The sequence below is a fragment of the Haliaeetus albicilla genome, chromosome 12 (assembly GCF_947461875.1).
Source record: "Haliaeetus albicilla chromosome 12, bHalAlb1.1, whole genome shotgun sequence".
In the NCBI taxonomy this organism is placed as follows: Eukaryota; Metazoa; Chordata; class Aves; order Accipitriformes; family Accipitridae; genus Haliaeetus; species Haliaeetus albicilla.
In genome coordinates this window covers 39,465,102-39,488,259 of record NC_091494.1, presented here as the reverse complement: position 1 = coordinate 39,488,259, position 23,158 = coordinate 39,465,102, and the positions used below count along the sequence as shown (strand labels likewise).

General features: G+C 36.1%; 1 protein-coding gene across 1 annotated transcript in view; it reads left to right on the top strand.

Annotated features, from left to right (window-relative positions):
* The window catches only part of PITPNC1 (phosphatidylinositol transfer protein cytoplasmic 1), an 83,992-nt gene that overhangs the window by 24,912 nt on the left and 35,922 nt on the right, over positions 1-23,158 (top strand). The window contains exons 2-4 of the mRNA XM_069799328.1: positions 13,046-13,194; positions 16,856-16,944; positions 17,376-17,383. Of these exons, the coding sequence (XP_069655429.1) occupies positions 13,046-13,194; positions 16,856-16,944; positions 17,376-17,383 (246 nt within the window). The remainder of the gene's footprint in view (positions 1-13,045; positions 13,195-16,855; positions 16,945-17,375; positions 17,384-23,158) is intronic.

Sequence of the window (23,158 nt, the reverse complement as noted above, 5' to 3'; positions counted from 1 at the left end):
GTTTGTTCTTATGGTTTTCAGCTTTATTCCCTGGTGCTACTGTACGGCATGAACTCTTATACCCAAAGGATACGTTCCAAATGACGCAGCTGGCTCTATCTAATGAGGAAGTGGTTAACTTTGGAGTAGAAAGTGCAGAAAATCTGTTTGCTCACTTACGTACAAAGCTCTCCGGAGTCAACAGGAGACTCTTTCCATTGAACTCAACAGGATCTGTTCCAGCTGAAGTGGCCTTTTGGAAACTTCTCTGTAGCAGAAGGTCTGAACACCAAAGAAAATTCTTTGTGATGGAAAGATAGATACTCCCACTTACAAGTATTGAGGAATTGTTTTATCTGTTACTTGTGGTATGCAAGCTACTTCAGAAGAGTGCATAGTCCAGCACAGAACCAGGAGCTACTCATTCTTCTGCTGTCACTGGTGATCATTACTGCTATTGCTGGTATGCAGCAGAAGTAGGGCAGGAATATCTGTCCTAGAAGAGTTTTTTAGTTTTCTGGTATGTTGTCAATGCTTCATTTGTAGCATTGGATTCTCTAACATGCTGCATATCTTCACTGATAAATTGCCAGCTATGACTTACAGCTCCTGCATAACAAGACTGTAGGTATCTCTGCAGAACACAGAGGTATTTATTTGCTGTATAAGCTGGAGAAATTATATCCCATTTAACCCAAGCATTATCACTTTAACTCTGTTAGTATGGGTAACTTCCTTAGAGGAAGGTAATTACCATACTGTGTGTATGCTTATAATGATGTATTTTGACCGTGTGAAGTTTTGAGGGATTATGGTTGGACCCTTACAAATGTTTGAGTTTTTAATTAAATTGTTGGTTTGCAGTCCCTCAGTTTACTGGATTCATCAGAATAGTTATGTTGTATTATTTATAACACATTATGGCAGACAGTATGCATTACTTTGATATCAGCTTTAAAATTTTCACTGGCATTTTGCAGATATAATTAAAAGTGCATGTGAAAGAATATTGCATTTGAGATTTCAGTAGCAGGATTCTTAAAATTCATGCACTATAAAGATAGAACATATTGTAAATGGTTTTATTTCCCTAATCTTCGTAAGTACGATGAAACTGTGTAATTCTTCTGTATTGGCCAATATCTGCAGTTTTGTTGTAGTTTTCTGTACCTCCCTCTGTACTGTTTCCAAGTTCTGTTCCAGAGGAGCTGCTGGTTGTGTTTGTAATGTTCTAGACTTGCCTTACCGGATTTGTTTGGGATCTGACACTGGTCGGTAAAAACAGATAAGCCCTGGTAGAATGCTTAATGCTCTGACGCCATCTGTCAAAAACATCTGGAGACCATATAACTTCACATTTCTGGATTATGATAAAATTTAATTAAGCCTATAGAGTCCCTTGGCGGTAATTCTTTGCCTTCATCTTCCTCTTATTCTATATGTGGTATTGAAAGAATGTCTAATCTGGAAGTTTTGGAGTCTGTCAGTCAGGAATGTGGTCCTTCCTGGAAATTTTACTTAAACTTATGTGAGAGCTTCCATTCTCTCTTGTGCTGGAAAGCAGCAATTCTACTCATCTGTATATTGTAAAAGTACTTGCACATTCAAGGTGGAAAAGTTTTAAATGAAAGGTTCTGTATTCTGTAATTAGTCTACACAAAGACATTAGATGGCAGGCACATATTGTCTGGAGCATCCTCGCTTCTCCAGCATGTGCACTTTACATGTCACGGTTGCATTGTGTTCTGCACCAAACTTCAGGTTTCTTGCCCAAGGGTTTATTTGGCTGCAGTTTTGATTTTCCATAAGTTAATAGCAAGCAAACAGATTTCTACCCTAACTGTACTTACTGCATTTATTAAAGACTTCATGCATGTAGAAAAGTTATCAGTGCAAAAGTTGTAAGTTGCTACGGTAGTGACTTATTTTAACATGGGGGGGGAGGGGTGTCACTTGCAGATTTATAGAGTAGGTACTTAATTTGCATATGTTTGTTCTAATGAACTAAAATGGAAAAATTGTATCTCCTTTTGGTATTAGTTTTGAGATTTCAGTGTATTTTATAGATCTGGGACTGGGGAGGAAAGTATGTCTTCATTTCCTTCTTATATAATTCAAGTCTTACTCTCATGTACTTCCTTTCATTACGTGACTTTAGATAACCTTAATATCTTCATCACCCTAATCTCTAGGTTAGATGCAGAGATGCAGGAGTGACCTCAGCTATTTGCAGACACAGAATTGTATCTAACATTTTTATTTTCAGGATGCAGGCATAAAACAAGTACAGTTTAAAAATCAAATTGAAGTCAGTTTTATTTTAGAAGATCAAAAAGTAAGATGAAGTATTTGTGATAATGAAATTAAATAATCTGGACTGTGACCATATTTTTGTTTCACTGGGAGTAGCAAACAAAATTTCACTTTCTTTTGAATAAGATATCAGAAAGCAGGTTGGATTAGTCTTGTTCGGCTTGTAAATAGTAAGTACTAAATTCTGATACTCAGGTTTTTTTCATTTTAGATTGTGTATCCTAAGAAAGTTGTTCTTTTTTTCATATTTATAAGTAGAATTCTATTGCCTAAAATGCATCATAAGGGACTTGCTTGCAAGAAAATGTAACAGCAGAATTATTCCCCTCTGTGATTCTGACAAAGTTTATGGAATCCTTTGTAGTCTTTTTGGTGCTTCTAAACTCAAAGTTTACAGGCAAATTTATTTTTTATTTTTTTTTCCCTGAAAGCATCAAATTCTCTGTACTTGAAAGTTGATGTTTTGATATGAGAGAGATTTTTATAAGTCGCAAAAATGAGTAATTACTGAAGAAGAGTAATTACAGAAAAGAAGCCTGAGGGGAAAGAAGTTCTACTTAAACTTTAAGCAAATACCATTAGCCATGTAAAAAGAGAAAAATAATTTCTAAAAGCGTGAATAGATGTACACGTGTTTGGTCCATTTATAGTAAAGATAAACCTAACTCCCAAGTCCATTTCTGCGCTCTGTTGAATTTTGAAAGGGTCAAAGGATGTATGCAATTCTGAATACTCCCAGCTTAAACTGAGCTGAATCAAAATAAATAAGTTTTTAAAAATCCTGCACTTCAGAGAAGTTAACCTTTATGTTCAAACTCAGCTTTGTGGCTCAAGCCCTTTGATGCATTGCATTGTCTGGCTGTCCACAGCACTTCCTTTCTCTAACCAACAAAAAAGTGTTTAATATGCATGGCACACAAGTTTAGTTTCTCCTCTTTTTTTCCCCAAATGTTGTTTATTTTAATGAAAAAACACATAAGAGTTTTTACTGTCTGGTTTAATAAAGCAAGCTTCTCAATCACCATCACTAATCAGTAGAGAATGTTACTTTTCACTGTGAACGAAACAGATTCATGTGTCACCCTGTGTGTATGGCTAGTGCACGCTGCTGAAGAGAGATCAGTGACAGTGATCAAGAAGGAAGCCTACATTTTTCCATTCTGACTTTTCTTGGAATATCTGAAATGGAAATAGTATTTTCCTGGAATATCAGGAAAAGAGTTTGTGTTATTAAAAAAACTTCAGTAACGTCTACAAAAATTATGTTGAAGTTTTACTTCATTTTACTGCATTCTAAGTTAAAATTTTAAGAGATATACTAAACAGCTCCTTGAGCTTCAGCCTTCAAATTAACTACGATCTTGTGAATGAACTGTGGTTAACAAATAAAATATGCTTTTGTATTGACTTAGAAAAAACATCAATAGTATTTGATAGCTATCAAACCAGTTTTGCACTGTAGGGCAGAGTGAATTGTGCCTGAAAAGCAATAAGCTGTAATTAAGGCATGGCATATTTGTGGCTCAGTCAGAGGCAGATACTCATAAATAGGCAACAGTAGATGTGAAGAGTGTTTCTGTATGCATTACTGGCAGACTGGTTATAAGTGGTCAAGTGACATAGTAAGTCCCTTGTAACTGTGCTTTCTGGTTTTGTGAACAGAGGACGTTTTAGTCTCCTGAAAATTTATATGCATCCTTTGTAGGAAATATATGTATCTTCATAAATGTAAATAATATAATATTATCAGTATTGTTGTAAAAAATACATAGTGTAAACAGTTGAAAAATTTAACCAGCTGACTCATGTAAAATATTGTTAATAAAAACTGGTTCTTAAAAATTGTATGAGTTTGTACACTCAGGATAAACAGCTGGCTTTTTTCAATAGCACAGCTGGTGTACAAACATAAAATTACTACCATTTGAACAGGACATGAGCTATATTTGGTAAAACATTTGGATGAAAGCTGAAAATTTGCAACTTAATTTTCATTTATTTTAATTTTCATTGTACACCAAGCTGGACTTGCTCCTATTGATTTCAGTATCGCTCATTTAGGTTGTAAGCCATTATGTGCCAGGATACTCTAAATTTAGAGTAGGCTGTGTTTCTTTAGCTGAAAATACTAGAGGAGGATACTGTATGTCTGAACATCCAATGCATTGTTGCTGAACTGTCATTCACAGGAATTCAAACGGATAAAGTATCTTAAGGATGTAGTTTATTCCTTGAAAAGGCAAAGCAAACATGAAAGCAGTAAGAATTGCACTTCACAGCATGCAAAAGTCAACTGTTCCTGCTGCAACTGCTTGTAGGGCTACAAAAGCATGTTCCCATGAATTTGGGCAACACTAAACAAGACTGCTGATTCAAGGCAGCAGATGTGTAGCGCATTGTGAATCACAGATGCATGCAGGAATTAACTGAAAGAAAAATTCCAAGCTCAACTCAAAACTTTAACTAGTCAGATTCTTTATATATTGCCAGGGTAAGTAACATTTATACCACTACGTGACTTGTACGGTTTTCTAGGGCCTCAAATCACAATAGTGCATCATATTTACATTCAAACTCTAAAGCCTTCTATAGACCTTGTTCATGTGTTGGTTTTTTAAATGAAATTACTTTAAACCATTCGTTGTATGCTAGTTCAGAAAGTACTGTTGCATTCCTGACAGGTCATTCTGTGTTTTCCTGTCTTAGCTTTAATTTAGTCTAAGGATTACTAGACAGGCAAATTTCTACACAGGCAAGGTCTGTTCCCTCATTTGTATTGTGATGAAGCAATGGACATCCTGTAACAGGGACAGCATTTTGGCAGAATTTTAATCTTTACTATTCAATTGGAGTAGAAAGTTTTACACAGATTACTGTCCTGAGCAGTAATGGCATTAATCACGTAAAATCATCTGTAGACAAAATAACCCTTTGAAATATTTAACATTAATTCTCTTGCATCTATTATTTCTCCCACTGATTGTTAGTGAATACCATCTTGATTTCTCATATGGCTTCTCTTTCTTCTGTGCACATTTTTTCTCATTGCTGGGCTTTTCTGTATTGCCTTACTCAATTCAGATGCTTCCTACAACTGATTTTCAAGACAGACTACACCTCTAATATGTTTAAACCTAAAGACAAAATGACACTTAGAACTATGGCACTCACTTATCTGTGGCACCGCACTAATAATCTGTAATTAGATAAGGTCAGTTGTGTACATTTTTGGTGTTATTCCTTCTTGTAACAAGTCAATCCTTCTGTTGTTTCAGAAGGTTGATTGACCTTTTCTATAGGTAAAAAGAGATTTGCTTTTTAAGACAATAATTTAGACAGCTACCATTGCTTCTGGAGCTTTCTCATATTTGTGCTTCAGGGACAGCCAGTTTAAAATAACAGTTCATAAAAACTTCTTTGTGCTTAGGATGTTTCTACATGGCAAGCAGAATGCAGTGCAAAGGTGCCTAGTTTGTTCTAAACTTCTTAGCTTAGAAACTGTAAGTCAAATAATGTATTTGTGTAGACTCCACACTGCTATTCAGCCATGCTAAAGGAGGCTTCATATCGATTAGGTGGTAGTCTGGGTATCTGTAAGGCACTACACTAGGCTATAAGAACACACCCTTTCTGCGTTCTCTGTTTACTCTTCATGCTTTCCTTGCAGATTTTCCCAGCAGTCAAAAACCCCAGTACTCTTTTCACATGAGCCTAGCCCACAATGTGGTTATTTTAGCAGCAAAATAACTATTTTAGAAATATAAACTGCTACCTTCACACTGGTAATTTATGCTGCATAAGAGAGACTTCAAGTTCAAATTTACAATTAGTTTATTTTCTTCCTGCACATGGCTATCTAGGCAAAGAGAATGATTATTTTGGTGGCAAAAGGTTTTCTAACTCCTCAATGATTACAAGTCTGACTAATTTCCCTCCATAGCAATGTCCTGCCTTAAAACGTTGAGGTGGTGGTTAAGGAGATATTCACTTATATTGCTTGCAAAGTAGTAGCTCTGAAAGCCTGAAGTCCAACTGAAACAAAACCAGAACAATCAAAAACCTAATTCAGAAAGCAGGCCAAGTAGGAGCCCACAAATCCCCCAGTACATGAAACATCAAATACCAGCACATTGTGCATTCTTCTATGCTAGTTAAAACCAATCTAGGAATGTTAATAACAAGGAAAAGAAATCACCTTGTCAGAACCTGGAGCTTGTGTCATGCAAAAGATTTTCTAAATTATTCTTAATAGCTATGAATCATCATCTACACAAGTATGGTGATCAGAAGGCACAATCTTGGTGCTCTATCAGCCAGTGTTGTAATTGCGCACGTGCGAGGACCCTGCTTTAACCTCCAGTTGAGCACAAGGATGCATTAGGCTTCACCCATTTCAGAAGGCAGACGGAATGACGTCTAATAAAAATAATAGCATGAAGGTTTTATAGTCATTGAGTGAGATAAGAGAAACCACTTCTGGTTTAAGTAATTACTCTTTAGACTTTTTAAAAAAATTACAAATGTGTCTTGTGGTAAAAACACTGAGCTAGAAATCACTAGATTGAGGCTGAATTCCCTGTTCTATCACAGACATCTTTTTTTAAGGTTGAGATACTAATTTCTGTTTCAATTAATCAGATATAAGACTAATGTTTTCTTTGCCTGTCTTCAATACCTAACTGTAAACTTTTCATATTTATGGCAATGCGGGGCTTAGGTCTTGATCGAGACCTGAAAACAATGCTTTCTAACATAAAAGCAAAACACCCAACAGGAAACTTCAGTGTAACCTCCTAAACAATGATATTTACTCAAGCAAGTACGTTTTCAAACAAGTTATTCCAGACATAAAATATCTCTGTAAAATTGCTGTTAAGAGATTGCTTGGAGTGACAGGTTATGCATGTCTGGACAAGTTAGTTACCTGAGGATCACGGTGCTCGTCTCATGGTGGTACTTTGAGGAGTAATCAGAACCTGTTTTAAATAATTCTAAACATGGAAATTATTATACAAGTGCTGAATAATATTCCTATTAATCATTTTAGTAAAAAACTTGCCTGAAATGGAGTCTTGGAACACATTCACCAAGGAGCACATAAAGAGTCTTCCAAAAACTACGACTTGAAAATAAATCAGAAACATATCAGTCAGTTTTAAGATTGTTTTCTGTTAATGAGACGGCATTCTATAAATCGGAATTCCTTAATCAAATTGCTGCTATTTTGCTATAATCAATGTCCTTGGATTCAGTGTAGCTAGACAGATACAACTGATGATGAGGTTGATTCATTATATTTTCTTGCTAGAAGTAAATCTTTATGAAATTGAGGTCAAAGACAGAACACCTATTGCTGTCAATGGAGGCAGGATTTTGCCCTTTATATCTGCCTCTGCAAAGGAGCGTATTTGTGCATAAGTATAGATCTGTTTCAGTTTAGTTGTTGCTGGTTTTCTTTTTTCCCTGTTTTACCTTTGCAGTTTTCTGAGGACAAGACTAGAAACCACTGGCATGTTTTAGCATGAATCACTGTGTGAAAAATACTTTCCATTGTCAAAATGCAGTGTGCTGAACAATCATTACCTTTAATAGGTATAAAAGACATTAGGCATATTCTGGACTCCGGCTTCTAACTGCAGGGAGGGATCTCACTACTGACTTAGAACAATAAATTGCATAAATTGAAATGGCAGCACCATCCCTGATGGTTTAGTCTAGTTATAGAAAAGTAAATGTAGATGAAAGGGTTCAACAATTCTTTTGAATATGAGAATTGCCATATAAGATGAAGCCAGTGATAAATCTGTTACATCTTCTGTGAGCGTTCAGATAAGAACTTCAAGGAATGGTATAAAAATTTCAGATTATGGACAGCTTTGGCATAATTTCTCCTTTGAGAGAATGTTACTTTTTACATTTCACATGAAGTTTGAGAGGTTGTGCTCTAAGACTAGTATTTGATCAAACACTGAGGAATAGTCAGTCAAGCTGAAAAAAATTCAGACCTGTTTGTACAAGAAGGAGCTTCTGCTGAAGACAATGGGAGTTCTACAAATGAAAGATGTGTAAGGGTGGACCTCTTTTTTTTTTTTTTTTTTTTTCTTCCCCCACCCCCTTTTCTTTTCTTTTCCTTCTATCTCAAAAACACCAAAAAAGTGATTCTGGTCTCACTTACAACTTTAAACAAAATCAGATTGACCGTCATTATGCTGTTGCTAACATAAACCTTGCTTCTTGTATGACTAAACTCCCAATAGGCAAACACCATCTGCCTGTTGAAGGAAAAGAGAAGTCACCACTGAGACAATGTCTAACTCATTAGGAGTTGAGAAACATCAAGTCTACTACAAAAGCTACGTAGCAATATCCTTAGAAATCTCTAACTCCACATTCAGTGCATTTGTTTATTGAAGCTTTTCCTTTGATATTAAAGAAATTTTCCCCAATTAAACTGAAGAGTTTTCAAAGAAAGAGCTTTTCTCCAGAACCAAATTCAGATCAGGTGCCACTGCATGAAATTTTACTGACTGTCTTCCTTGAAACAGTATAAAGTCTCGGAAAATTGTTTTACAGCTTAGAACACGGAAATTCAGATTGTGATAGAGCAACATAAATAATAGTGGCTCATCAGTTTACCCTTGCAGGAGTAATGAATATTCCATAAATAGTAAAATGTTTCTTAAGTGATCCTTCTCCACAATATTGATAGGAACTTAGAAAAAGCTGTGACTTTTTTTCCAGGCATTTAAATTTCAGCAAGTTCTAAAAGACACATATTTGCTTTGGATTTTATTAATGTAAATTTTATTCATGTAAATGTTATGGAAGCCCTATCCCTGGAAGTGTTCAAGGCCAGGTTGGACGGGGCTTTGAGCAACCTGGTCTAGTGGAAGGTGTCCCTGCCCATGGCAGGAGCATTGGAACTAGATGATCTTTAAGGTCCCTTCTAACACAAACCATTCTATGATTCTAAATATAAACATACACTTTTAAAAAAGTTATTTTATCTGAATTAAGAGATGTGTACTCTCTGGTTTAGTAAAGTGCTGTAATTCTGGAAGTTAACTCTTTTTTCATCCTGCTCTAGAATGGTACTAAAATTTTATAAACTAGATAAAAACAAATGAATAGTACACAAAGGAGCTAAGTTAGCTTCTTTAAAGTATATGTGAAAGTATGTTTCTTTTGCAGAATACAGCTGCTTTCTAGCAGGACTGCACAGTCATTTTGACAGTTATGAAAGGTGGATATTTCCAGTTGACTGGTGTCAGATCCATAGGTATGGAAAGTCATCATCTGCTACATCATAGCAGTAGGATTCCTACAGAAGAGCTGTCCAGCACCAATTATGGTGCCTTCTATTTTCTTCAGCATCTCCCAAGTGAGAAGCACCACACTGAGCTGCCTTGGATACCTTCTGTGAGATCTTAGGTATAATTGGAGTGTGGGTGATTTTGAGTCTCATTGGAGATGTAGAACCTTTCTTGAAGCACTAACTGTGCAACATCTATAAAGCAATTTCTGCTTGACAACACCGATCATCATCTGAAGAGTGCAATGGGTATGCAGCTTAGCCACTCTTAACCGTGTATTCAGATTGATTTACAGTCTTTGTGATGTGATATTTTGTTAGTGTTTTATGGTAGTATGGGTCCATGAAAGAACAAGTCTCTGTTAAAAAAACATGTGGTGTTGATATAGGTGGATATCTCTGATTCATGATGCTGGAGCAAATGAATGCTTTAGTACAACCCCATTGTTAGTTGTCAGTGTGAACATACATTCATTTTGATGTTTCTGAGCCAATATTTCCAGCAGAAACTGAGACGTCTGTATTTGACCATTAAAACTGAGAGCAAAATTGCAACGGAGTACATGAAAGTAGGAAATCAAAGCATGCAGTCATATGTGCAATTATGAAACACTTTTCAGATATGTCAATGGCAACTAAAAGCCATAACTTTATGGGATAACAAAAATCTCAATAGACATCTCAATAGAAATATTGGCTTTATGGCAAATTGTCTCTGCTCGCCTAACCTTTTCATGTTCCACAGGCTATAAATTACTGATCTCTTTCTTTCCATTAGAAGATAAGCACCTTATCACCTTTCCTCCTTTCTAACATTCTTATCACTCCACAGGCAGTAAGCATCTTTACTCTCAGGTGGTCTAATTGATACATATCTAATTAAAAGCAAAGCATTTTTTCACAACTTGCATTCAGCTTTGAAGTATGTTGCTTTGATTTCAGACCTAAAGAACAGCTTCATGTGCCTGAAAGTTCTCCTTTTTCCAACTGTACTAGCTGATCAAATAAAATATACTACCTCTGTCCACAAACTTTACCTTGCTTGTGTACCATTGCTTTCATTTATTGTTAGTGAAAAAGAGAAGACAATTGTTCATTGAACTAGTTAAAAGGTATGTGTGAGCACTGCAGCCCTTCAGAGCCTTGAAGATTAGGACAAAATGTTCAAACATGGTGAGACAGAGAAAAACAGGATTCAGTAGAGACTAAGGTAGATGATTAGCAAGAAAAATAATTTTAGGACTTATCTCTTAAACAGGGACATTTTGTGTGAAAGAGGTACCAGAGATGAGAAAGCTGAATACATAGTCTGGAGATAGTGCCAGCATCAGATTGTTTACATAGCATTATTCTACTCATCATTTTAGTGAATGTCTTAGGAATATTTCTAGGTAGTGAGAGAGCAGATTCTCCGAAGTTATATAGGATATAAAGAGGAAAAAATGATCTTTCTAATTAAGAAAAAAAAAAAAAGCCATCAATCCTCTCTTAGTTATGAGTAGAAAGGAGAGGAAGAAATATGTGCGTAATGCTGAAATTTCCAGGCAGTTCTAATTTGCATAGCTGGCACTTATGTAGAGATTTAATATTTTTCAAATGTTACAAAGGTCACACAATTAATTGACCTGACTCACAAGATATTTGCTGGTTTTATGATAACTAAATAACTGTTTGGTTTTGGGTTTGGGGGTTTTTTTTCCCCTAGTCCTCTTTTTTACTAGTTCCAAAAAGTTTTAAGAGTGGGTTATGTTCTTCACTGTGAGGAGATGTTTGAAGAAAAGTAATGGGGAAAAAAAAAATCCACTGAAATGACCTAATTAGATAGAGGAAAAGAAAATAGATCCAAGGTACATCATCCTTCCCCTGGAGCACCCTTTTGCCCCTAAAGAACCTTTTTATAAACTTGAGGTGTTTTTAGTACTTTCAAATTATCAGCTGAAAGGCACTTTTTTGATGCAAATCATTTGATTTCGCTGTTGTAGTGTGTGGCTGGCAAGGAAGGAGGAGGTGTCCATTCAGTGCTAGGAGAAGGGAAATCCCTGTCCTCTAAGCAAATGATCCTGCAAGATGCAAGTTCTAAATTTCTCACCCTGTGGCCTGCCTGCTGCAGGGCAATGAAAAGGGGTTATGTGGAATATAAGAACTTCTGTAGGGAGCCCTCCATGATCCTATTCCTTATCATTTTGTTTAGTAAGACTCTCTTGTTGGTAGCTGTTAATAAGGTTTGTGATGGTTTGGGGTTTTTTTTCCCCAGCTAATTGCTCTTTTGATTTGGGCTTTTGGGGCTTTTAAAAGTATGTGATAGAATTGCTGTTTATAATATGTAATAACCACAAGAATCTCGTAGAGTTTTCTGAGGTTAGACTGTCACTATGCTTTTGTTTGCGTATGCTGAGCTAGTACTTGGCAGCTTGTGTAGTAGTGGCTCAGCCATTCTCTAAATTAACAGGTTGTTCTTTGTATTTGAAGTGATTGATGTGATTGAAGTGATTAGCATGTATATGCCTAAATATACTCCCGGGGAGAGAGGGATCCAAATGGAGAAAACTGGATAGGTCCAAAGACAGTTTGTTGTAAGAACCGTAGTACGTTTAAGAATGTGGAAAGGACTTAAATGAGAATAAAATCTCAGACCAGAAAATGCATGGAAAAGTACAATTTTACTCTAAAATCTTTGCTAGGAAGGTTCATGGATATACTTTTTGTTATATTTCTCTGGAGGCAAAAGCCCTGGTGTAGATGCAGACATACAGGGGAAAAAAAATCAATTGCCAGTACAACAATTTATTTTTCTGTGATAGCAGTGTTGGATCAACCCTCCTGGGTTTTGACTTCCTAAGTAACTCAAGAGCCTATAGAAAAAGGATAAATTAAGTGCTTAAATTAATTTTAATAATATTGCCAAATTACTCATCTCAAACTTCTTTTCTGAAGGACTTAAGAGTCTACATAGCTTTTTTTCTTAAGAGCTGGTACCCCTATTTCTGCAAATCAGCAGTAGCTATCCTGAATCTTTTTGCAGGGCTTTGTTATTTGGCACATGTTGGCATGACAGGGGGATCCTGTCTCCCACAGAACTTTTAGAGTTCACCTGCTGGTTATAATCCCCTTGCATGCCAGCACATGGAAGCAGTAGATTAATTGTTTATTTATTATTAACTTATATATTTACAAATATAGTAAAAAAAGTAAAGGACTGACCTGATTCTTTACAAATGTATTCACACGGGTTTTGTTATTTTTTTCTACAAGTGACACCCTGTTCTTAATAAGATAGCAGGAGGACCCTGACTCATAGAACTGAATGAAACTGCAAAATACTGTTCTTGCCCTTGAACTACCTTTTATTTGCACATACTGCTGTATCATTGTATGACATTGGCTTTTGCATACACGTGTATTACATAAAGCTAATACATTGTTCTTGATTTTGCTTTGCAGTACAGAATTGGACAGCTGTACATGATAAGCAAGCATAGCCATGAGCAAAGTGACCGAGGTGAAGGTGTGGAAGTGGTGCAGAATGAACCCTATGAAGATCCAAACCATGGCAATGGTCAGCTAACAGAAAAACGCGTCTATCTCAACAGGCAAGTGCAATAAAACTGTTTCTCTCAGAATGGGCTGCAATAAAATTTTGAAGGAATACCCCTTCTAGGCAATAGCCTTTCTGTTTCAAGTAGAATATGTTCCCATGAATACATGTTGCTTCCTTGTAGCCGCAGGAAGACGGAGGGTGGGATAGATCAGTGGCTTGAAATAGATTAGTTGTCATTTCTTCTAGAATATCTTTTCCAAGAGAAAGAATTATAACTTTAAGTGAAGGATGTACTGAAAATCAGAACTTTTTTCTTTTACCCTTAACTGTTTGTCATTTTGTTTTCCAAAATTGGGGGAGGGAAGCCAAAAACTAACAACCAGAAACAACAGACACCCCACCTCCAAAAAACCCCCAAAACTTACAGATCAGAGATGGTTTTTTATATATATATATATATATATGTTTGTGTCCTATGAAATATATTGCTCAATCTGTTCCCATTTTTACTACTGCTGATCTAATTGAGTATTACTGCTTTTCTGAAGCTCTTCTGTTCCCCTGGGCCTGCTTCGTTTTATTAAACTTATGCTCTGCAGCATTTCATAGTGGGAACAGAAACACTATAGCTATTACTTCTACATTGCAAGTTACTCCGCTGCAAACCTGACATATCTAGCCTTAACTCAGGCTAAATTGAATCACCGGTAATGTTGCACATGCCCACACACACGCGAGTCCACTAATATATATGTTGCCAACATTTAATATTATTATGATTGTAACTCTGTTCTCTTGCAGGCTAGATACAGGACTTGGGAAAAATCAATAAATGTGTAGAGCTCCCAGAAGTTGTGGGGTTTTTAACGTTTCTGGATATTTCTTTCCTTCATGTTAAAAAGAGATAAGGCTTAAAGCACTGAAGAGCATATTCAGAATTACCACTTTAGGGTAATTCAGAATAATCACCAAGGACCGTGTCCTAGAAGGCACGTACAAGACATACTTAGGAAGCATGTAGCTTCTGGTAGTGCAGGCAATGGAACAAAGGATCTCTTACCCAAAGACAGGTACGAACATTGACCAAGAAGATCTGTGTGCCTACAACTTGGGAAGTTTACGTAAAACTGGTGGATGTTTGAAGTCAGGCACATTGAGTTTAATGATAATTATGAATACTCCTTGATAATCATCATCAGATTTGCTATTTGAATCTGGTTTTGGTGTCACAATACTACCAGATATTTCAGTACTATTAAAGCTTTGTGGAAAGGATCAGCAGGTTTTCAGGCAACTATGGATGTTGCTGAGAGTCCAGGATCTCTCCGGAAGTCTTCGTTCAAGGAGACATGCTGCCATACAAGATGATCTGAAAACTTCTCTGCCTGCCTTCCTTGATGAACAGGACTCCTTACACCAGTACAGTTTTTTCCCCCATCTTTTCTTCTTCCAGGGTCCACCACCCTAATAAACTTGCTAGCTTTGCTTCACTTTATTTTGCTCTGGACTGATTTCTCCTGAAGAAATTTGAGTTTATATATTTCAGTGATGGTTTCTTGGAAAGATTTGTGCATTATTTTCATTTATGTTTTCTTGCCTGCTAATACTTTAATTCTTGCAGAGGGTCTTCTTGCTTAGCAATGGTTTCAGCTGGACTGCCTTTAAGAAACACTTCCTCCCTGTGTGCTGAAAGACTGAACTTCATCCGGGGAAGGAAGAAATTAAAAAAAAAAAGTGATCCACAGACACCTGTGCTGCCAAAATAGAAATGCTGTACTTTCTTTCTCTGAGTGGACCCATGGAATAATTAATGTGTGTCTAAGACTGTGACTTGCTGGCAACTCTGAGTATAAAGTATGTTTTGCTCATAAAATTATTTGCTTTGGAGATGTGCTGTACCAACGAAGATAGGTAGACAGGCAAATACCCTAAAAACAACAATAACAACAACAAAAAGTGCAAAATGAGCAGTTGTATGTTAACAAAGATATTACTAGTAAAATTTTCTAGTATCAATGTAAGCTTTAGTTACATTCAGAATTGTTTACTGCCTCTTCTCTCCTGCTGGAGCATTGTTTTCAGAAGCTGAAATCTCATCCTCTGGTATTTATCATTTAATAGGCATCAGAGTAAAGTTTAGCAGGGGTAAGGGAGGGAGCAGAGAGATAGTCATAAAAAGGCACTGACAGAGGCTGACAAAAGATCTGATACAGTGAAGTCTGTTATGCAGTATGTAAAATGTGGCTTAAAAGACTGTACACAAAAAGGTTTATGTAAAGAAAAGAATCTGGGTTTGAGCAATGTCATCAAAGAGCAAAAGTCAACGCACTTGACTTTGAATCTTTAGATAATGTACTAACATCTGCATTTTGCCTCTGGACAAATACAAAGTTTATGTGTAGCTAGATCATGGTTAAATAAGCCTTAGTGATCCAAACTGTATTTTCCTCAGAAATTTGCTAATATGGAAAGGTAATTTACTTTCTGCACACAGTTATCTAAACATAACTGTTTCAAACGTTTACACTTGGCAAACTGATGTTTGAAAGCATCTACTTTAGTTTAGTAAAGATTCAGTGTTAGGCTGGGTGATCTGCTCAACATATTGCCAGACTAACACAATTTTAACTGAGTCTCCGAAGTAGAGTGATATTTGTGGTCTCCAAAGGTCTGCCTTCCTTTGAGTGACTAGTATTGCATCTTTGTTACTGGCAGCTTCAGTGATTACAACTGATGTCATTAAGAAAGGGTTGAAAGATGAATTTTCACGACCTTGCCTTCTTTTTAAAAATGTATGTTTGTTCATCACTTCTTTGGTACCCTGGGTGACCAGAGCTCTGGAAATGAGAGACGCAAAATCCATGGTAAAGAAAATGCTCCTTCTCCTCCATAGTATTATTTAATTACCCTTTAATGATCTTTCCATGTGCTGTATCCACATCTTTCATCTCTTATTCTACTGCTGTTGTACCACCGCATTGGTAAGTTCTCTTGGCAGATTGAGGTCTGAGCTATGACATCGGTTCCATTAATTCTCTTCACTTTTGTGATTTACTTTTCCCATCAGCAAAATGGGACTAATACCACCTACCAGCCTCACAGAAGTGTTTTGAGTGATTTGTTAATTTTAATATAAAAGCTTCCTACTCAGGAGTTGGTGTTGGTAGTGTGGGAAAAACTGCGCACTAGGTGACTTGAATGTAAGGGTTTGTGTGCCAGCAGAGAACACGGAGGAAGAAGAAATAGTCTCGAAGAAGAAACAGTCTCTAAGAAGAAATAATGGAATCGGGATCGAAGTGGACTGAAATCACGTATTTACTCATGACCTCTTGTTAGAGAGTGCCTCCCTGTGGTTAAGGATACTGTGCAACAGTTACACCTTGTATGGTCTAACCTGCCGGGTTCATCCAAGACCAAAGGTTTGAGGCCATAAATTCTTGAAATCTGCAACCTCAATTTAAATCTGATCAGAAGTTATTGCACTGGCACCATATTGCTCGCTTTGAGAGGGGAACAAACAGACTTGGTTTCATATATGCATGTGGAGAAAGCTGAGACAGAATGCACAGTCATGAGCTGAGATGTGAAGTATAGGTATTGCTGTATCCTGTGAAACACATGTCAAATTATGAGCACATTTGGAAGTATCTTCTTTTCTACAATACTTATGAGTCAGAACATACTCTAATTTTATATTTTCTTTTTATTTTCAGCAAACTGCCTAGCTGGGCTAGAGCAGTTGTTCCCAAAATATTTTATGTTACAGAGAAGGCTTGGAATTATTATCCTTATACAATCACAGGTAAGGAATAAAGCAGAAATTATTATTGATGTGTACTTTTTAGATAGGTTAGCTTATCTTCAGAAGCTCCAAGTTAAATATTGAGCCACAGATACCAAGTTTCTTTAACAACTCTTGTTAAACTGCATATATTTTTCCATCTTATGTTGACTGATATCAGGAAATAGAGATTATAGACTACGTATAGGTAAAAACTGGAGTGTTGTATCTATGTAATTTCTTCCTTGCAAAGAAAACATCAGGTGCTTAGATTCTGTGCTGACATGTACCCTTTATTGTCCCATAGACTTCAGTCAAATATAAATCAGCAAATTTTTTGATTATTAATGTATGTTTACTGTAAGGATCTTGCATCATTGTTTTATTTCACATTTCTTTTTTTTCTTTTCTCTCATCATTCTTTTTTTTACAAATGGACAATTGGAAATCAGAATACACAGTAAGTTTTTCTTCCTCTTTTTATTCTAAAGATAGAATAATTATGTGAAATATGGTAGTGGAATCCAAACTGATTCCTTCTTAATATAACTAATACATAATGCATTCAATAGCGGAACTTTATTTTAGCTATTTGTTTAAGAAATTTAAGGTTAGATTTGAAGTATTTCTGTGGGGATCCTATAAATTATTTACCTTATTTTTTTATCACTTCAAAATAATTTCATCTATTTTTAGTCACTAACTATAACAAAGAGAAGCTTCTATAAAACAGGGCAAGGCTTTTAAGGTTCCAGTTATTACGTGGAGACATGAGAACATATTTTATTTTATTTATTGTTTTATTAACTTATAAAATGCTCATCTCTGGTATAGTATCTGGGAAACTGTACAATTTGTAGACAAAATTAAACATAATCTGGGCACAGTGCCCAGAAAAATCAACTATTCCCTCTAGCAGAGCTAAGGCAAAATATAGCATATAAATCATGAGAAAAATTGTTTTAAATGTGCTGGCCTCAATAACATACAGTAAGTTTTCAGCAGCCTTTGGAAGATGAGGAGGAGATGGTGAGGATGTTCCAGGTGAAGGGGCCTTTGAGAAATTCCTGCCTTGATTTAGTTTGAACTTCTGACTGCAGATAAAGCATAATCCACTTGTTTTTCTTAACTCTGCAGTGCTCAAAATGTTTGTGCGGGTTTTTTTTAAAACCAGTAAAGCATACAGAGGGGAAAAATATTTTAATGTGATAAATGTGAAAGAGAAGAAATAAAGGGTTTTAAGGGTTCGGCTCTGAAAGCTGGAGACTTAGAGTTGAAAGTGTGATAACTAAGTTTAAAAATCCAAAGTACCAAACTGTTCTTTTCAATATATACTGAAGATACTTATTACATATTCTGCTTTATTTCATGTTTAAAAATCATTTGATTGTCAGAGGAAACCCAAATGTCCCATAATGGACAGTAGTAATGAGGGGACAGATTCTTCGCTATTTTTGTAGGAAGATAGCTTCAGTAGGGCCTATCACAGTTTACATTAATTAAGGGTTTACCCTTCGATAACAGGTTTAATCTTAGGCTGGGAAGATGACATGCTATGTTGCATCAATGTCTGTTACTTACACTCTGTTGTATATTTTTTCTTTAACTGAAAATCAGTTTGGATTTTTTAATGCAATTTTTTTTTTCTTTAACCGAAAGAGACAAGTAGGAATGATTAAAGGGGTGGTAGCAGACAGAAATACATGTCTGAATTTGAAATGCAGTATATTATCTAAAACCAAACAGCAACGCTGTACTCGTAGAATTTGAATCAGGAGGTGATCTTTATCTAATCTGATGAGACAACACCTGGAACACATTTTGGTGAAGGTCTGTAGAAGGTATACAGCTACAGAGTTGTTCAAGAGCATCAGCAAAAAAGATTGCAGGGTTGAAGAGACTTGGAAAGAAAAAATAAATTGGTCTACAAACATAGAAGGTAGGCAAAACAGTCACTTAGTGACGGTATAACTGCCTATGGGATTTGGGGACTAGTTACTCACCATGGTGCAAGGAAACAGAACTAGAAATTTTGGGATGAGATTAAGGAGACTGTACTTCAGACAAAAATCTAAAATATATTTTAGTGGAGCTCATAGACCATGATATTATATTCAAGGGAAATAGAGAAAGTGCCTTTCCTTCAAACTGTTGAATCTAGAATAAAAACGTTAAATATACCTCTGAGAATAATTCCTATCCCTGTCTGGAATATTTCTCTAAATTTTGATCTTGTATATTCATTAGAGAATTCTAAAAGAAAGAATAAACCCATAGACATTGCCCAAAATATGCAAGATAGCTTGGAAACCCTGTTCTTAAAAATGGTAAATTTCCTCCAAAGGGTCTCTGGGACATCCTAAGAATTAAATTCAGCCTCATTTCAAGGAAAACTGTTTCTAAAGGTAGGCCAATCATTGGATAAATAAAGAGTAATCTTATGAAGTCAAGTACATACTGCTATGTAGTTTGTTCACGCCTTACTTAACCTCGTAAGTTCCACTCTAAATAAAGAGCAAGGATGTTAAAGGCTCAGTAGTGCTATTTCAGTGTATGTTAGTGATTTGGAAGAGGACGTGAACAACAGACTGAATCTTGCTGATAGTCTTAAGGTTTTTCAGTTGTAAAATATGAAAGCTGTTGAGAATTTACATTCAGGCATATACACTAGCCTTCAGAGATTCAATGCAGAATAATTTCATCAGTCTGGTTTTCCTGTGTAGTATTATGGATTTCATAAATATGTCCTTCTTAAGGACCTGAAATTAGGACATCTTCTAAGAAAAAAAGCTTAGCAGGCATTGAAAATAATTTCTAGAATATTGTTCTCTGCAATGGTGGTATAAAAAGCCAAGAGTGATTGGATGCATGAAAACAGGAATGGAAATTAGAGTGTCATGATGTTAGTACTCTATAATCTGGGTCCAGTTATGATGGCATCTGCTTTAAGGAAGGGTATTTGTTACACAGCAAACCCCTAAATTTGACAGCAAACAGCAGGTCTACTACCAAGTCTTGATAACTATATTAATAATATGTAAAGCAAACGACACACTTAAGATAATGAGCTTAACAGAACTATTGCAGAAGTGATGCTTTTGTAGTGTATAATATGTGAAATATTGTAATGTCAGGAGAGTATTTTAACATCTACACTATGCTGTTTGTGGAGGAGGGCCTCATTAAAACTACAATACAAAAGACTTCCTATCAGGAAGATGAGACGTGGGTAATGTCCCAAGAAATGCCGTATCAAAGCTTGAGCTAATCTTTGCAAGCTTCCTGCTGACATTGAGAGGGAGGAAGAAGTAGAAAAAATACTTTCGAAGCTGAAGCCAAAGGAAGTCATCCAGATTTGGGGGTACTATTTAGAGAATAAGATACTCTATAAAGTTCAAACCCTTGTTTTAGTGGCTGGGGCATTACTTAAGAACTGTATGTGAGAAAGTCTCTTAAACTTAGAACAGGAGTTGCTTTGGTTTTGATCTTGTAATTAGAAACCTGACAAGATATCGTGCTAAAATAAATGTTTAATTTTTATTCATAAGTTCATTTAATATTATGATTAGGTTGATGTTAAGCTCATAAATTTGGGATGTTGTATTTGGGAGACAGCTGAAAGGGAGCCCTATTGAAGTAACTCCTAGGGTTTCCGCTCTATGACTGATTACAGGACCTGGGTACTGGTGAGTGCCTCCTGTCAAGCTACACATGCTATTGGGGAATGGGTGTTGCTAGCTGCTGGCTTTTAGAAAGAATTCCTTTGCTAGTGACAGGCTGAAGCCTTTTTCGCTTGGAGGATGGAGGAAAGATGCCTTGCAGCTCTCCACAAACCCTTATGTGCCAGCTTGTAACAGTATTTGCAAATATGTATCTTTAGTGTAAAATATTTATGCTATTCTTAGATATGTGGACAAGAATGAACTTTCAGGAGGCTTTCTTATTTTCTTTCTGAGGTTGTCCAGCTAGGTTAGAAATAATTAACTAGAGAGCAAACCTGTCTTTACTGCAAACCAAACAAAAAAGGATTGCACAGAACTAAGTTTCTTTACCTGCATTGGGATATTGTTAGACAATAAGCAGCACAGAGCAAATATCCATTTGACCTGTTCAAGTGACAGTTGAGATTCTGGACAAGAAGAGAGGAGCCTCAAGCAAACAAATAATCAAATCAGAAATGTATGGTGATTAAACCATGGTACAAAAAATTCATATGATCAAAGTACACTGACAGTGAGCCTAATGAAGTTTAGCTATCAAGTTGGAGTACAAATAGGTTAGGAAAAATACAAACAGAATTTAAGCAAACTCTTCTGAGATTGAAGGTGCAGTTCAGTTGTTTACCAGAGATAATTCAAATAGTTTTGCTGTCTGATCTGAACAGCTTCAGTGTTGTTAACAATACTTCAATTCTGGGGCAGAAATTTAAAAACAGCTGGATACATCTTTTTTTATGCATAATTTATGGCCAATTGTTAGTTTCACAATTATAAGTATATAAAGCAAAATAAACACTAAAAATGGCATGTTTTACTCTGCAAGGAGGAAGAGAATTATTTCAACCTGCCAATGTCTTAAATTAACTTAGGAGTAGGATATAAATTCAAAATATTTATGAAAAACAGTTATGGAACAGAAAGCAGGAGACAACGATTCCTTTGATGATGGATCACAATGACACTAATTCTTCTACAGCAAATGACTGAGGCAAATAAAATTATTTCATCTGGTATGTGTCAAGGCCCCAGAGTGATAGTTGCTAAATGTTCCATTATTGACCTGCTGGTTTCTGATTACTTCTGAGAACAGGCATGTTTTGTCCTTCACTTAGTCAGCTGCCAGTTTATCCATAAAGTAAATTATGTGGAAGGAATGTTTTTGTAATTGTTATTTTTATAAGGAGATGACTTGAGAAGGAAAAAAGTTGTTTCAGGTAAACATTGCAAGGAATCTGCAGAGTTTTTTTCCTGTGTTCTCTTTATCTGATTACTAGTGCTTGAAATTTGGATGTAACCTATCACAAGGTGCACAAACTTTTCTCCAGCTTGAGTATATGAAGAGTCTGCATCAAAAATGCAACAGAATCTGTGTTGCAGGATTAGGGCCTAATACAAGGTTACTACCAAATTTCTTCCTCTCTCACCCCCTAACTTAGAAGATAGGCTAACTGGTGACATTACTCTAGTAAAACACATATTTGGTTCCTTTAGAGATTCTAGCAAAAGGAAGGACCTCTGTAGTATTTATAAGAAACAAATAATATATTTTTAGAAAGCTGCAAACCTGTATTGTCATTTAATAGCTTAATCTCATTGAAACAGAGTAAATCAAACTGCTTGGGAGAATTCCTTTTTTCTACCACTAGCTTATTATAAAACAACCCAAACCCCTCTCTGATTCATGGGACTGTCATTTTCACTTGCACACACTGCTTCTCACTTGTGATCTTCCTCAATAAACGCGTTACTGTTCCCATGTATCAAAGAAGGAGATTCTAAGGGAAGGCAGAAACAGAGATAAGTGCTGAGTTTCATAGTGGTTGGAGGTAATTGTTAGTCAAATGTTTCATCTTCAAGTTATTGTATGTAATACAAACTGTAGGGTTTTTTCTGAGCTTGTTTATGAAAATTTAACTCCCTTGCATATTTTCAAGCCTTTTTTTTTTGCATTGTTCTTACTCTTTCTGCTCAAAGGCAATTTTTCTGCTCTTTGCCACCTTCCTGTGCTTATCTTGCTTTCCAAATTCTCCTCCCTCTCATTGAGTCACATCTTCCAAATTCTGACATCACCCTGCTCAGCCCTTGCCATCTATTCTCTTCCAGCTTTGTCATCCTGATTGATGCTAGCTTGTGTAGTAAGTAACCTGTATCACATAGTAGCTCTGTGTGCTCCCATGCAGTGCTTGCCAGAGTATTCTGAAGGTAGTCAGTAACATGGTGGCCATTTTCCAAAGAATTTTGAATATTCAATTAAAGAAACTCTTTTCTTTCTGTAAATAGCCAAAGGAAATACTCTAATTTAAAACATGCTGTAGAGACATCACTATATTATCTTCACATATCTTGTTGCATGTAAACTGTAGAGACAACATCTTCTTATCCATACCCATGTGTGATTTTGATTTTTCTCCCTCATACAGCTCTCTCTGGTCTGTCCTCACCATTCTCCAGAGGCATTGGCAATCTCCCATGTTACATCCCTCCTCCCATGCTATCCATCCTTCTTATTTATAAAT